Source organism: Ursus arctos, unplaced genomic scaffold (assembly GCF_023065955.2).
Source record: "Ursus arctos isolate Adak ecotype North America unplaced genomic scaffold, UrsArc2.0 scaffold_25, whole genome shotgun sequence".
Taxonomy (NCBI): Eukaryota; Metazoa; Chordata; class Mammalia; order Carnivora; family Ursidae; genus Ursus; species Ursus arctos.
The window spans coordinates 26,892,956-26,909,004 of record NW_026622930.1 but is presented as its reverse complement, the minus strand read 5'-3'; the positions used below and the strand labels follow the sequence as shown (position 1 = coordinate 26,909,004).

The 16,049-nt window shown below is 43.8% G+C and overlaps 1 protein-coding gene across 1 annotated transcript; it reads left to right on the top strand.

The window, feature by feature from the left end:
* Positions 1 to 109: 109 nt before the first annotated feature.
* On the top strand, positions 110 to 14,318 carry COQ6 (coenzyme Q6, monooxygenase). Its single transcript, XM_026519521.4, has 12 exons — positions 110 to 342; positions 5,901 to 6,035; positions 7,405 to 7,463; positions 7,758 to 7,881; positions 9,789 to 9,919; positions 10,578 to 10,685; positions 10,777 to 10,839; positions 11,222 to 11,329; positions 12,775 to 12,977; positions 13,057 to 13,172; positions 13,343 to 13,509; positions 14,191 to 14,318. The coding sequence occupies exons 1-12, from the start codon at positions 177 to 179 to the stop codon at positions 14,218 to 14,220; spliced, it is 1,410 nt and encodes a 469-aa protein (XP_026375306.2). The 5' UTR covers positions 110 to 176; the 3' UTR covers positions 14,221 to 14,318.
* The last annotated feature ends 1,731 nt before the right edge of the window (positions 14,319 to 16,049 follow it).

Below are 16,049 nucleotides of genomic sequence, written 5' to 3'. Positions count from 1 at the left end.
CTCTAATCCTTCCCGCCCAAGTTGGCAGGGATCGCTTTCTGATTGGCCTACTCTTTGCGCGTTCTATTTCCGGAACTGAGGCCGGGCCGACGCAGCTAGCAATTGGACAGCTCTGCTCCGGAAGTGCAGCAAAAGGAGGCCCTAACGGTGCGCTAAGTACGTTGCGGGTCAGCACCATGGCGGCCCGCCTGGCTGTGAGCCGGTGGAGGGCTGCACCTTCAGCTGCTGGGAGAGGCCCGCTGCTGTCCTGCCGGAGGTGGTCGGGCGCCAAGGCAGACACGGTGTACGATGTGGTGGTGTCGGGCGGAGGCTTGGTGGGTGCAGCCATGGCCTGTGCCTTGGGTAAGCGCTTTTCCAGTCAGGTAGGGGCGGGGAGTGGGGCCGTGGAGGAACTGTGAGGACCGTGGGAGCCCTGCGCTCCTGTGCTTTTTCTCCTGCCCGGAGGAGCCCCAGGGCAGAGCGTTTGGTTCTTCAGGGTTCCGAAGGTCAAAAGTGGGAGGGTCCTTAGGAGTTATTTTAAACCCTGCCTGTTGTTATTTAGGAATGGGCACAGTTGGAAGCAATTAGGCGTTGTATCGGGCTAGGCGTTTGTTTCTTTTTAAAAATAGCTTTTTTGAGCTATATTTGCATACCATAAGATGCCCCCATTTAACCATACAATGTAATGGTTTTTAGTATATTAACAGGTTGTGCATCCTTCACCACCATACATTTTAGAACATTTTTATCACCTTCCAAAGAAACAGGAACGAATTAGCAGTCACTGCCCGTTTCCCCCCAAAGCTCCTCAGCCCTAGGCAACCACTCGTGAGATTTTGTCTCTATAGATCTGCTTTTTCCTGACATTTCCATATAGTTGGATTTTGCTTAATGTTTTAAAGTTTCATCCAGGCTGTAACGTGCACCAGTACTTTTTTTTATGGTTGAGTAATTCTTCATTGTGTTGGCTGTACTACATTTGGTTTATGCATTTATTGATGGACGTTTGGGTTTCCACTTCTGGACTGTTTCAAATAATGCTGTTATTTTGGGTACAGGCTTTTGTGTAAACAAACATTTTTGGTTACTTGGATATATTTCTAGGAGTGGAATTGCTGGATCACATACATGGTAACTCTGTGTTTGTTTTGAAGAACTGCCAAATGGTATTCCAAGGTGGCTGCACCATTTTACATTCCCACCAGCAGTATATGAGGGGTCCAGTTTCTCCACATCTTGGACAGCACCTGCTGTCATCCTTGTGTGAAATGATATCTCCTGGTTTGATTTGCATTTCCTTAATGACTAATGATGTTGACTATCCTTTCATATGCTTATTTGTATATCTTTGAAGAAATGCCTGTTCAGAACCTTTGCCATTTTCTTTTTTTTAAGTAATTTCTTCGCCTGATGTGGGTTTCGACCTCAGGACCCCACGATCAAGAGTTGCATACTCTACCAACTGAGCCAGCCAGACACCCCCCTATGCCCATTTTAAGCAATTTGTCTTTCTGTTATTGAGTTCTAAGAGTTGTGTGGCGTTTTTTTGTGTTTTTTTTTTAAATCTGGGCACAGGTCCCTTAACAGCTAAGTGATTAGCAAATATTTTCTCTTATTTTATGGGTTGCCTTTTAATTTTCTTGATGGTGTCCTTTGAAGCACAGAAGTTTTTAATTTCGGTAAAGTTCAACTTGTCAAGTTTTTACCACTTATACTTTTGGTTTCATATCTAAGAAATCATTAGCTAGCCCAAAGTCATGAAGATTCACTCTTGTGTTAAGAGTTTTGTAGTTTTAACTCTTAGATTTAAGCCTACAATCTACTTGGAGTTAAACTTTGTGTGTAAGGTGAGGTAAGGACTTTGTTTTTACGTGTATAGTTTAGGCTGGTTTGCTTCACTGTGATATAGATCCTGTTTTCGTATTTTATGTGAGGAAACTTGCTTAGCAAGGTTAAGTAGGGACCAGAGCCTTAAAAGTCAACTGGTAGCAGACTCAGAACTTGAACCCAAGCCACCAAACTCCAGATCTTTTGCCTTTTTTCTTTTTTTTTTAATTTATTTATCTGAGAGAGCGTGCGTGCACATGGGGGTGGAGGGTAGAGAGAAGGGACAGACAGAGAGGGAGAGAAGCAGACTCCCTGCTGAGCACAGAGCCTGCTGCAGGGCTGGATCCCAGGACTCTTGAGATGATGACCTGAGCCAAAATCAAAAGCCGGACCCTCAACCAGCTGAGCCACCCAGGCGCCCCCAGGTCTTTTGCTTTTAACAATTGTATAGTGATTTGCAGAAACTGGATTTGAGTTTTCTGGCCTCACAAATTAAAGATCGCTAATGTGAAAGCATTTGTTGACTTAAGAATAAGGGGTGCAAAGGACCACAGGGGAAGGGAGGGAAAACTGAATGGGAAGAAGTCAGAGAGGGAGACAAACCATGAGAGACTGGACTCCGGGAAACAAACTGAGGGTTACAGAAGGGAGGGGGATGATGGGTATTAAGGAGGGCACGTGTTGTGATGACCACTGGGTGTTAAACGCAGGTAATGAATCATTGAACACTACATCAAAAACGAATGACATCTATGTTGGCTAACTGAACATAAAAAAAAAATTAAAAATCTATTTTCTGGTGCTATAATAAACACATTTTAAAATTTAAAAAATAAGTAAATAATTAAAAAAAAAGAAGGTGTGACAGCCACATCTTCCCTAGGGTGGCTCCTCTTCTGGGAAACAATGCTTTGTATGAACTAATCGGCTTGAATCTCAAAGTAATTATATAAAACATAGTTATCAATTATTGAGTACTCATTATGGATAGGCATCTTTTAAAGTATTTTGTGTACGTTTTTACTTAATCCTCATCTTTTAATTGCAGTCTAGTTGACACGCATTGCATCCTCTTAATAATCTTGATTGTAGATTGTGCAGATAAGGAAATTAAAACTCAGAAAGATTAAGTAACTTGTACTCAAAAGTTGGAAATTGGGAGATACAGAGCCTTTTTGAGACACAACTCTCTGGCAGGTTTATATACCTTTCCTTCCTGACAGCCATTTTGGTTGTACCTACTGGTCAATGGGCTAAAATAGCGGTTCTTGAGAACTCAAGCTTGGGCTTGAGTGCATTTAAGAATCACGTGGGGTTTTCCTTTTGTTTGGAGGTGTTGAATAAGGCATATACAGAAAATTCAGAAGGGATTTTGAATTCTGAAATACAAAGGGGATAGGACATGCAGTATAAAGGATGTAAAGGGAGACTTCCATTTTTTTTTTAAGATTTTATTTATTTGATATATAGAGAGAGACAGCCAGCGAGAGAGGGAACACAACAGGGGGAGTGGGAGAGGAAGAAGCAGGCTCCCAGCGGAGCCTGGGATCACGCCCTGGGCCGAAGGCAGACTCTTAACAACTGAGCCACCAGGTGCCACCGTTTTTTATTTTTAGCCACCCAGTTCTCCTTGAAGATAGGCGCCTGTTATCAGTTTGTGCGGCATATTTTAAAAATGAGGATTCCAGGTTTCACGTCCATTGACTGATTGGGTTTATCCAGGTGGGTCCCAGGAGCCTGTACTTTTAACAAATACCTCCAGAGGTGGATGCCTGGAGACCACGCTTTGAGAAAGAGAAGCAGTGGGAAGAGCTTAATTTTCTTCTAGTGACTTTACTTCTTAACTTTTTATATAATTCTGTATGACGTATACCTGAAAAAATTTCTAGTCTTACTAAAACTTTAGTGTTAATACTTGTATTTTAACTTTTTTCCTCCCTTTTTGTCTTACCCTCCCCCCCCCCAATGCCTCAAGGGAGGGAGAGCAGCAGTGCTCTCTTTTACAAACTTAAACAGAGAATTCTGTATTGTAATTGTTTCTTTTTTCCGTCTCTTGCATAGAAGTATAAGTCCTCAAAGTCAGGACTGACTTTAAACAGTTAAAATACAGAATTCTCTGTGTAATTCTACAAAAGAAAGGTCAAGGACCCGAGTACACTGGGCTGTGAGCATCACTGCTCCAAGTCGAAACTACCAAACGGAGGTTTACAAAAGAAAATTCACACACTGGCTAATTTCCTGAAAAAACTCGGAGAAAATAGTAAATGTTAAATGTGCAAGTTGAAACTCTGGTAGGTTTGGAATCTTTCATGTGATTTATTCAGTGAGCAAGCCTCGCTGTTTTCCTATAAAGCAGCTGGGACCCTGGGCGGATCCTCAGCCTTTCAGAGGCAGGTGTGGTGTTGGGAGTGTTTTCTCTTGTTGAGTCAGAGAAACTACCAGCCTGCGATTTTGTGCTGCCGGTGTTTCCCCTTGATCCCACAGCATGTATCCCAGAGAATATTGGCAGTAGTTTATATGGGGATCAGCCTTACTTTTTATTCCAACGTCCACTTAACTTTAGACAGCTGCTTTTTTTAAAAGTGAAAAATTTTCAGTAGGCTCTATATTATTTCCCAAGTCAATTTGTTTTCCTTGATTCTTCTTCAGACTCACATTAGTTGATGTTTCAGCCTTGAAACATCTATATTTCCCTCTCACGTTATTATTTGTAAATTGTATTCTGTAGTATTCTTTCTCCAAATGAGTTTTCTAAAATGTTACTTTAAATGGCTAAAAAATAAAACACTGAACCCGGCTATATTTTCTAATGTGTTTGGAAATATACTTCGTTTCCTGTTAGTTTCCTTGTCTCTCATTTAACAAAATGTCCATTGAATATCTGTTTTCTGGGTTGAGGAGATAGAGCATTTGCTGCTGGGAATATTAGCCGAAAGAAAAGGATTGGTTCCTGCCCCCAGGGAATTTAGAATCTAGCAAGAAAGACGTGTAAGTAACTAATAGAAGGGATTATGAAATGAAAGCTCCCCTGGAGCAGCGAGCCGCTGACTGTGCTGGGGGCGGAGGTGCGGGGAGCGGCATGAACACCGCTGGGGAGGTGAGACTTGAGCGAGTAGGATCCAGAGGGAGGGAGGAAGGTGGCCAGGGGGGGCATTCGGGTGGAGCAGGTGCTGGAAGGCAGCCCTCCCCGAGGAGCGTGGAGCGTGGCTGTTCCCACCCTCCAGTGTAACCCGGCCCCGCAAGCTGGGGCCCCGTGATCATGGTAGTCCTGGTGCTGCTCACTGCCTGGTCACCGGAGCGACCTTGGTTTTCACACTCCCTAGTTACGTCTTACGGTAATGCCACTCTTCTTATTTAGATTCCAAAAAATGTGGGGTTGTCATCATTACTAAAACCTACCGTGTTTCTAATGATCCTGTCACCTTTTTCCTCCTTTCTTGGCTGCAGCAGCTCCCTGCTTACCGTTTCCATGTCTTTCCCTGGGGCATGGTGGAGGGACTATCTGGGCTGCAGACACCTAGTAACCAAGGCCCCAGGTCCCCTTTTTACTTCGCTCTACAGATGTTTGAGGACCAGATTTGTAGGTACAATTGGTGTATCTTGGGGGCTCCTTTTCTTTTACAAGTAATTCTTTATCCTTGATTTAATCTCAAGGCCACAACGAATTTTGCTTATTAATATTCCATTTTTCTGTTGAACAGGATTTGTAATTTTTAGTGACTTAACAGTTTAAAGATTAGAAATGTCTGGTGTCTAAATACTTCAGCCTTTCTGTTTTACTTCATTCTTCCTTTCTGGGGAATTCTACTGTGAGTTTTGCCATTATTAGCTTCTTTGCACATGGCAGGTGTTGGACTGTGAAGAGAAACCTTACAGTCATGGGCAGGGTGGCTCACGTGGCTGAAATAGTGGCATATGTTCTTGCTTAGGATTTTGTCTGGTGTTTCCTTTTTGTGTGCCCGAGAGAAATTTGTATACTAAGGGCTAAGGAATTAGTTAATCTGTTGCTTCTCTTGGAAATGAGAAAGGGAAGAAATTCTGACTTTCCCAATATGATATAAAATGTTGATTCCTTTTTTTTTTTTTTTTTTAAGGATATGATATTCACTTTCATGACAAGAAAATCCTGTTGCTAGAAGCAGGTCCAAAGAAAGTATGGGAGAAATTGCCAGAAACTTACAGCAACAGAGTCAGCTCCATTTCCCCTGGCTCTGCAACCCTTCTCAGTAGTGAGTAGATCTTTCATTCAACCAGTACCTTGTCTGTCTTGGCTTTCCAGTGTGTCCCATAGGGCAGAGTCTCGAGCATCTGGTGAGGGGGCTGAGCATGGGGGAGGAGGGGTTGGTATGGTAATGTAGCGCACCGTTGAAGAGGAGGACCCCTGACACTATGAAAGTGTCCCCTCCCAGTCTGAGGAAGCCCTCCTTGGGACATGTGGGTTCAGCATGTAGACTTCGTTTGTGATGTTGGGTCATTATGAGCTGGTGGAATTGAAACTGTCTGAACGAATTATGACCGTTCACTTCTAGTACGAGTACCCTCTTTATTCCCAGAGACAGCCTGCTCGGGGTCTGGGGAGTTTGCATGCTAAATGCTTTTGCAGTGTAGGTCCATGTGTGCACACAGAACCCATTAGAAAACTGTCTTTAGGTCTCTGCCAAACATTATGCCCCCGGCTATCCTGTCTAGAACCACCCTGTCAAAACTTAAGGTTCTTCCGTCACTCCTCAGCCCCTCATACTGCTTTATTTTTCTTTAGAACACTTAGTACTACCTGACAGTGATTATGTGTTTGTTTTCTTACTGTCTCTCCAGCCAGAATGTGAGCTGCAGAAGGGCAGGACGTTTGTTTGGTTTCACACTTCACGCTCAGTAACTAGGATTGTGTCTGGCTCAGTAAATGTGTCCGCACTGAATAAATCTGTTTAGTGCTACGGGGTTTAAAAAAAAAAAAAAAAAAAGTTAAAAGACCGTCTTTTTTTTTTTTTTTTTAAGATTTTAAGTAATTTCTATACCCACTGTGGGGCTCAGACTCACGACCCTGAGATCAAGAGTGCTGTGCCCTTCTGACTGAGCCAGTCAGGCACCCCCCAAAATAGTCTTTATCCAGAGAGTTTATAACTTCTATAGGATGATGAAAAACAATATGGGTTTGCTTTCCTTTTATATTTTCCCTAACTTTAATGTGATTTGACTTTCAAAAAAAATATTTGGGGGGGGGCAGAGGGAGAGAGGCAGAGAGAATCTCAGGCAGACTCCCCACTGAGCGTGGAGCCCGACATGGGGCATGATCTCATGACCCTGAGATCACGACCTGAGCTGAAACCAAGAGTTGGACACTTGATTGACTGAGCCACCCAGGTGCCCCAGATTACTTTTTGATTATGACAGCTGGGTCTTTTTTCATGCTGTATAATCTGAACTGGGGAACAGAGTAGTTTAACTCCTAGCATCAAACAGGAAGAAATGGAGAGTATTTTTCTGTCATTGGAGGACACTGAAAATGATCTCTTACTTTACAGGTTGGAGAGACAGAGCCCAGGAGGGGTGTGTCCCGTGAGGTTGCTCTGGCCTATGTATGGATCCTTTCTTTTGTAGGTTTTGGAGCCTGGGACCACATCTGCAACATGAGATACAGAGCCTTTCGGCGAATGCAGGTGCCTCCTTTATCACTTTTGGCATGATATCTTAGTTGTCCATATTCTTTTCTGTATCTTGGAATCCATATTCTCTGTATTTTGTGTGAAAGTGGGAAGTTCCCAGTCAGTCTAAGGAAGTGGGAGGAAGCATTCTCAAGAGAATTTTCTTCTCGCCTTCTGTCTCCTATCAGAGGAACTGATACTGTGATTTTTCTGCTTCTGTCGCTTAGGGAAGGCAGTACTGTTTCTGATGGGAGCAAGAAATCTTCTCTTCCTTGGGTTATAATACAAACTTTCCCTTCATGTTTCCAGGTGTGGGATGCCTGCTCAGAGGCCCTGATAATGTTCGATAAGGATAATCTGGATGACATGGGCTATATAGTGGAGAATGATGTCATAATGTGCGCTCTAACCAAGCAGCTGGAGGCGGTGTCAGGTGAGGCACCACCCTCTTGCATCTTCCTTCTACTCTGCAAGGGGAAATTTTTCTAGGACTTATTGGAAAAAAGAATCCCTTTCATGGAGACTATCCACCATAAAGAAACCCTCTGATGGATATCTTAGGGTTTTTTCTTTTTTTTTTTCCCCAACAGTTTTATTCAGGTATAATTTATATGCCCTAAAATTCACCCATTTTAAGTGTACAATTCAGTGATTTTTAGTGTAGAGTTATGCCACCGTCACAATATCATTTTAGAACGTTTCTGTCACCTCAAAGAGAAGTCTTACCCCATTCCCAGCCCCAGCCCCTGGCACCACTGATCTACTTTTGGTCTCTCGGGATTTGCCTGTTCTGGACATTTCATTTCATGTAGAGTGAATCATAGTGTATTCTTTTGTGTCTGCTTCTCTCCCCGGACATATCTTTGATATTCATTCATGTTGTAGCCTGTATTAGCAGTCCATTCTTTTTTTCTTTTTTTAAGATTTTATTTATTTGACAGACAGCCAGTGAGAGAGGGAACACAGGCAGGGGGAGTGGGAGAGAAAGGAGCAGGCTCCTAGTGGAGAAGCCTGGTGCGGGGCTCGATCCCAGGACTCTGGGATCACGCCCTGAGCCGAAGGCAGACGCTTAAGGACTGCGCCACCCAGGCGGGTGGGTACTGAGGAGTAGACTTGCTGGGTCATATACTCTATGTTTAACATCTTCAGAAACTGCTGAACTTTTTCAAAGAGGCTGCACTTTCCTACCATTAATATATAAGGGTCCCAGTTTCTCCACATCCTTGCCAACACTTCTCCTTTTATTTTTTTATTCTATCCATCCTAGTGACTGAAACGGTATCTTATTGTAGTTTTGATTGTATTTCCCATCTTCTCCTATGCTTATTGGCCATTCGGAGAAATGACTATTCAGAATTTTCTGCCCATTTAAAAACTGAATCGTCTTTTTCTTTTTGAGTTATAGGAGTTCTTTATGTATTCTGAATATAAATTCATTATCAGATATATGATTTGGAAATACCTCAGGATTGTTCGAAGTGAGAGAAAAATCGGAAGTAACTTAAATGCTTTCTGATATGGTATAGTAATTTATCCATTCAGTGAACTTATGTGCAGCTTTGTTTTCATAAAGATTTTATTTTTTTAAGTAATCTCTACACCCAACATGGGGCCTGAACTCACAACCCTGAGATCCAGAGTCCCATGCTCTACTGACTGAGCCAGCCAGGTGCCCCACTTAGTGCAACTTTTAAAGATAATTTAGGCCTAATCTTTAGTCACTTAGAAACACGTTCCATAACATATTGGTGAAAAAAGTACATGTCATATCCTATGTCTACACGCGCATCTATACACATAGGAAATAGCTGGAAAGCTACATGGGAAAGCTTTAAGTGTAGTTGCCTCTGAATCGTATGATTCAGGGTGATTTTTCCATCCCTTTTAAATCTTTGTTGTTCAGACTTTGCAGGCATATCATTTTTATGATCAGAAGAGTAGAATGATTTCCAGTGGCAAAAAAAATCTTAGGAAATCTAGAACTTTTTTAAGCCCCTGGGATTCCCACCCTGTTGATTCTGAGGCACAGAGTGAACCTAGAAGAGCAGGAATGTGGGGGTGAGAAGGAAGAATCCCTGCTGCGGGCTGGTCATTCAGTGAGGGCTGATTTTTTTTTTTTTTTTTTTTGACACTGACTCATCCCTGTGGCTCTGTCATTTACCAGCTCTCAGACTGCAGCATTAATTATAGTAGCTATATTTTAGATTTCACTTTTCTTGTTTAGGAGTAAACGATAAGAGACAGCTGTCCCGAGAACTCGCTTTAGATTTAGTTACAGCTTTTTCCTCAGCCCGTGTGGGCTCCCTTTCTAATGTTTTGTTTTCTCTTCTGACCTCCTAGACCGGGTGACGGTTCTCTACCGGAGCAAAGCAGTCAGCTACACCTGGCCTTATCCGTTTACCATGGCAGACTCCAGCCCTTGGGTTCATATTACCCTAGGTGATGGCAGCACCCTCCAGACTAAATTGTTGGTAGTTGAAAATTCTTATTTTGCCAGGGGTCTTGCATATCCATAGCTTATCCTAGACTCTAGGGCCTTCTGTTTTAGATTTAAGCTATAATTTTTGGCAAAGTTTTTGGTTATAAGGACCAGTACGCACTCAGGCCAACTCAAGTTAAGATGGTCTTGTAAATCCTGTATGGGAAGCAGTCTCCTGGACAGTCTTAGGTCTTGAAAGAAAAGGGGAACAGGAACAGCAGTTGAGGTGGTTCTTTCCCTCGCAGGAGTCCTGTAGTCACTTCATCTCCTTGCACTTCCCATGTCTCTGTTCGCCAGCTTCCCCTTTTACCTGGCAGCCATTCCTAACCTTCCAGCAGGACTGTTCAGCTCCAGTGCCTGCCATATTAACTTCTAGTTCAAGTATCAAGAGAATTTGGCTAAGTTAACCTATAGCTGACACCTCATGGGGCAGATGGCCAGCTTTGGTCCATTAGCTGACACTGGGGCCACCTATGTAAGGCCACCCCTCCCAGGGGCTGTGAGTGAGGTGGGCGGGGTAAAAGTTGCCTGCCACGGATGAGCTTGTGAACAGTCGGGACTAGAGAAAACTTAAGGAGGCAGAGACAAACTTCTGGAACAGCTGCATGTGTTAGGAGGTTATAAGACAACAGACTTTTGTTTCCACGCAGATCGGTGCCGACGGTCACAACTCAGGAGTGCGGCAGGCTGCCGGGATTCAGAATGTCAGCTGGAACTATGATCAGTCTGCTGTTGTGGCCACTCTGCATTTATCAGAGGTAAGATCCTGAGCCCATCATCTGGGGACCCTGCTCGAGTTTAGTGGGTATTAAGTGCTTTTCGTGAGAACTCGTCCTTTCTCTGTTGTAGGCCACAGAAAACAACGTAGCTTGGCAGAGATTTCTTCCCTCTGGGCCCATTGCTCTGCTCCCGGTAAGAAGTCCTTCTGGCTGGTCTGCTTAAACATGCCCAGCCTTCTTCTCTTATGGCTTCATTTTCTCTCAACCTTTTTCTGGTTTCTAGGGAATATGCCCAGGCCAACTTTGTTTCCCCTTACTTCCTGTATGCTGGAGAGCTCCCAAGAACAGAAGTCTTACCCTTATTTTTTTATTTATTTTTTTCTTTATTTTTTTCTTTAGTGCGTGTGTGCCTGAAAGTGGGGGGAGGGGCAGAGGGAGAGAATCTCAAGCAGTCTCCCTGCTGAGCACGGGGTCCCGCGTGGGTCTCGAGCTCCCGGCCCTGAGATCATGACCTAAGCTGAAATCAACCGACTGAGCCACCCAGGCGCCCCAGTATTGATGTTCTTTTGACACAGCTCTCAGACACCTTGAGCTCCTTGGTCTGGTCCACATCCCATGAACATGCAGCAGAGCTCGTCGGCATGGATGAAGAAAAGTTCGTGGATACCATTAACTCTGCGTTTGTGAGTATGAGCTTGTCCCGCTGGTGCTGTGTTGCAGGGCGGATACAGAGAGGTGGTTTTGATGAGGGAAAAAGGAATAAGCAACCAGTGGCCCCTTTGTAACTCTAGGGTTTGATCTGGGCTACGTGGAGGGGAGGGCATTCAGGAAAATGCAAAACAATGGAACTTAATAACCTCCGTGCTTTTTTTTGAGGGTTGTGGGCCACTGTTGTAGTTAGCATTGGCCTGTTTTTTGAAGCTGTAACACTTGGCTAATTTTGAATAGCTGTACTAGGTTCAAAGTACCTGAACCTTTGAAGCCTGATTCATTAGAAGGGTTCTTAGAGGAGCTGAGCACATTTTAGCAGGGAGCGTAAGAGAAAGTTTTGTAGATGGACGTGGGTTCAGTATTCGGAAGTAGACACAGCCTTTAATAATACTGGCACCAAGAACTTCAGAGCTTAAACACCACGTATATCTAAATTCACTAACAGTAATAATCAGTAAGATTTACTGGACGTTTGCTGTGTGCTGTCTACGGTGAAAAGTTGTACCTGTCTGATTTTAATGCGCGGAACCGTCGAGGAGGGTATTGTTGTCATGCTCGTTTAGAGCTCAGTTACTTGCCCGAGGTCACAGAGCTGGCAGTAAAGCCGGGTTTAGAAGTCAGGCTGGCCCTGGAACCTGTGGTTTTAACCACAGACTCCACCACCTCGCCAGTGACTTCGCAGTACTTTACGCCGAGGAACTTAGACGTCAGGGCTCTGGAGTTGCAACGAGAGGGAAAGGAACTGCACGTACTAAGCGGCTTCCAGGGTAGGTGGTGAACACTGCCCCTCTGGCCGCTCAGCGTGTACTCCTGCCACGGGCTTCCGCAGTGCGAACGTTTAGCAGCAATCACACGTGCCTTCTGGTAGAAGAGTGGAGGGTTGGGGGGGAGGCTCACAGCTTCTGGATGCTCTGAGGGTCACCCTGGTGAATTTAAGATTTTGGAGAGAGTGTGAGCGAGCGCGTGCAAGAGCAGAGGGAGAAGCAGACTCCTCACTGAGCACAGAGCCTGACGTGGGGCTCAATCCCAGGACCCCAGGATCATGACCTGAGCTGAAGGCAGATGCTTCACGGAGCCACCCAGGCGCCCCTAGAAGGACATTCTAAGCAGAGGGAGGAATGCCAGGGGCGAGAGGATGTTGTTTGGTTTTTGAGGGTTAAGGTGAAGTGAAAGGTGGAAGTTCACAGGCAGGGGCAGCTCAGGAGCAGTTTGGTTTGATCCTGAAGCCTGTGGGGAAGGGTAAGGACTTGTGTTCGGCATTGTTTAAGGGGCTGGTCGCCTGTGGTCTAGATCAGTTTAGACATGTTAGGTGCCATTAACGCTTGGCTTTAGTGATAAAATGGGTTTCCTTGCTGTTTTTTTTTATTTCCTGTTAATCACTGATGAATTTCCACTGTCTGTGGCTGGCGCTACTCAGTGGAGTGACGCCAACCACACGGACTTCATCGACTCGGCCAGCACCGTGCTGCAGTCTGTGGTCGGCTTTCTGAGGCCCACTAAGGTCTCAGCTCGCCAGCTGCCCCCAAGCGTAGCCAGAGTGGACGCCAGAAGCCGAGTGCTGTTTCCACTTGGGTTGGGACATGCTGCTGAGTACGTCCGGCCGCGGCTGGCGCTCATCGGGTAAGACGACAACGGAGCCGGGCCGCTCTCTCCTCACCTGGCTGCAGGGGTCCGCACCTGAACTCTGCTTTCTTCTTAGGGATGCGGCCCACAGAGTCCACCCACTTGCAGGACAAGGTGTCAACATGGGCTTTGGGGATGTCTCCAGCTTGGTCCATCACCTCAGTGCTGCAGCCTTCAATGGGAAGGACTTAGGTAAGGGTTCACGTACCTCAGAGAAGTATCCAGAGGTCATGTAGTCAGGGAAGGTCGGGACCCCAAGGTGCCCCTCCGTGGCCAGATGTGGTAGACATGGATGTGTCTGGCTTGCTAGGAAACAACTTCACTATAAGATGAGGGATTTATACCTTTCCTCCTTCCTCCAGGCTCTATGAGCCATCTCACAGGTTACGAAACAGATCGACAGCGTCACAACACTGCTCTTCTGGCTGCTACTGACCTACTGAAAAGGCTCTATTCCACCAGTGCCGCTCTGCTGGTGCTGCTCCGGACGTGGGGTCTACAGGCCACAAACGCAGTATCTCCACTCAAAGTAAGGTCGCTCACGGCTCTCCAGGAGTTGCCCACTGAGGAGGGACTTGGCCAATGATCTGAATTTCTTTGAATTAATTTTCTTGGCTGTAAAATAATCTTTTTATGCATACCTCCCCCATTGGTTACGAGCAAAAACATCCTTGCTGGGCTTGTGGGTGCTAGAGCCCACATCTAAACAATAAGTTTATAGGAGGAAGAGGAACTTAAAATAGTGAATAGGAACTTTTAAAGATAAAGATGCATTAGGGGCGCGTGGGTGGCTCAGTTGGTTAAGCGTCTGTTGATTTTGGCTCAGGTCATGATCTTGGGGTTGTGAGATCGAGCCCTTCTTCAGGCTCCGCACTCAGTGCAGTCTGCTTGTCTCTCTTGCTCAAATAAATAACAATATTTTTAAAAAAAGCTTTAAACTCCTTTTGCTGCTTGGCCTGCTTCTTTCCTGAGAAACTTCCATTTAAAGACACTTCGGAGGGACTCTTAAGTAGGCTCCACTCCCATCATGGAGCCTTGAAATCACAACCCTTATACCAAGACCTGAGCTGAGATCAAGAGTTGGACGCTTAACCAACTGAGCCACCCAGTCACTCCTGGATATTTTATTTTAAAATATTTTCTTCACTTGCTCTCACACCTTAACAATGTCAAAATATCATTCTTTTTTTTTTTTTTCATTTTTCTCCAGGAACAGATTATGGCCTTTGCAAGCAAATGAATGCTCCTCTTCTGGACATTCTGTTGAAGAAAAATGAACACCTTTCCTCAAGACCGTCACATATTTTCAAGATTTAATAAATTTGCTTTATGTTAGAATTCTCTAGTCACTTTTTCTCCTCTGCTTAATGGGCCTGTGGAGTCCAAATAATGAGTGATCGATAATTTGCTGTGAGGAGGGCGTATCAGTCAAGCCAACAAAAAACCCCAAAGGAAGACTATTATGATTTGGTTGAAAAGCCTTTTTATTACTAAAAGAAAAATTGCTAAGGTGCTGTCTTGTTCATTTTTGAGAGAGGATTTATAAAAGGGAAGATTTCTAAAAGTAAGTTGCTATCAACTTGAAACAGGCTTCTATTTACATAGCATATTTTATGGTAACCTCCTGGTAACCACAAGGGAGAAATACAGTAAGTACACAAAAGAAAACGAGAAAGGCATCTAAACGTAAACTAAAGCCATCAAACCACAAGAGTGAAAGAGAGGAACAGAGAACTACATAAACGGCCAGAAAACAATGAACAAAATGTCAATAAGTATATACCTATTAATAAGTAAATGGACTAAGTTTGCCAATCAGAAGACACAGAGTGGTTGCGTGGGTAAAAAAAACAACACACATCTACGTACTGCCCACAAGAGACACTTAAGGACACACCCAGACTGAAAGTGGAAGGGACAGAAAAAGATACTCCATGGAAATCCATGAACAGATTAGCCACACTCCAATCAGACTTTAAAATAAACACTGTAATAAGAAACAAGGACATTAATAAAGGGGTCAAGCTAGTAAGAAGGTGTAAGATTTATAAATACACATGCACCCAACGTAGGAACACCAAAATATATAGAGCAGATACTCAGAGACCTGAAGGGAGATACTGAAAGCAATATGGTAACTGTAGGAGACTTTAATATCCCCCGCTCATCAGTGGATAATTCAGACGAATCAATACAGAAACACTGGCCTTAACACATTAGACCACATGGACTTAACAGACATACTCAGAACATTCTATCTAAAAGCAGCAGAATACAAATTCTTCTCAAGTGTACAGAACATTCTCCAGATAAATCATGTTAGGCCAAAAACCAAGTCTCAATAAATTAAAGAAAATGGAAATCCTATCAAGCATCGCTGGTATGAAACTAGACCACGATGGTATGAAATTAGAAATTAATTACAAGAAAATGAGAAACAGCACAAATGAGATTAAATAATATGCTACTGAACCAATGTGTCATCAAAGAAATCAAAGGAGAAATAAAAAATACCCAGAGACAAAACCGAAATATGACATCAAAATACATGGGATGTAGCAAAAGCAGTTCTAAGAGGGAAGGTCACAGCAATACGTGCCTACCTCAAGAAACAAGGAAAATCTCGGAGTGACAACATAACTTTACACCTAAAGAAACTTTCTAGAAAAAGAACAAAGCCCCAGATTAGTAGAAAGTAGCTAAGAGCAGAAACAGACAAAAGACAATAAAAGAGATCAATGAAACTAAGAGCTGGTTTTTTGAGAAGATAAAATCTACAAACCTTTAGCAGACTAACCAACAAGAAGTAAGAGCAGACTCAAACTCAGACATGAAAGAGAAGTAGTGATAACTGATACCACAGAAATCTAAGAGACCATCGTGAACAATTACATGCCAGTGAGCTGGACAACCTAGAAGGAGTGAATAAATTCCTAGACACACACTCTCTTCCAAAACAATCATGAAGAAACTAAATATTATGATTACTAATGAGATTTGAAGCAGCAAATTAAAAACCTCCCAATAAGCCCTAGTCCAGAACCAGACAGCTTCACTGGAAAATTCTAT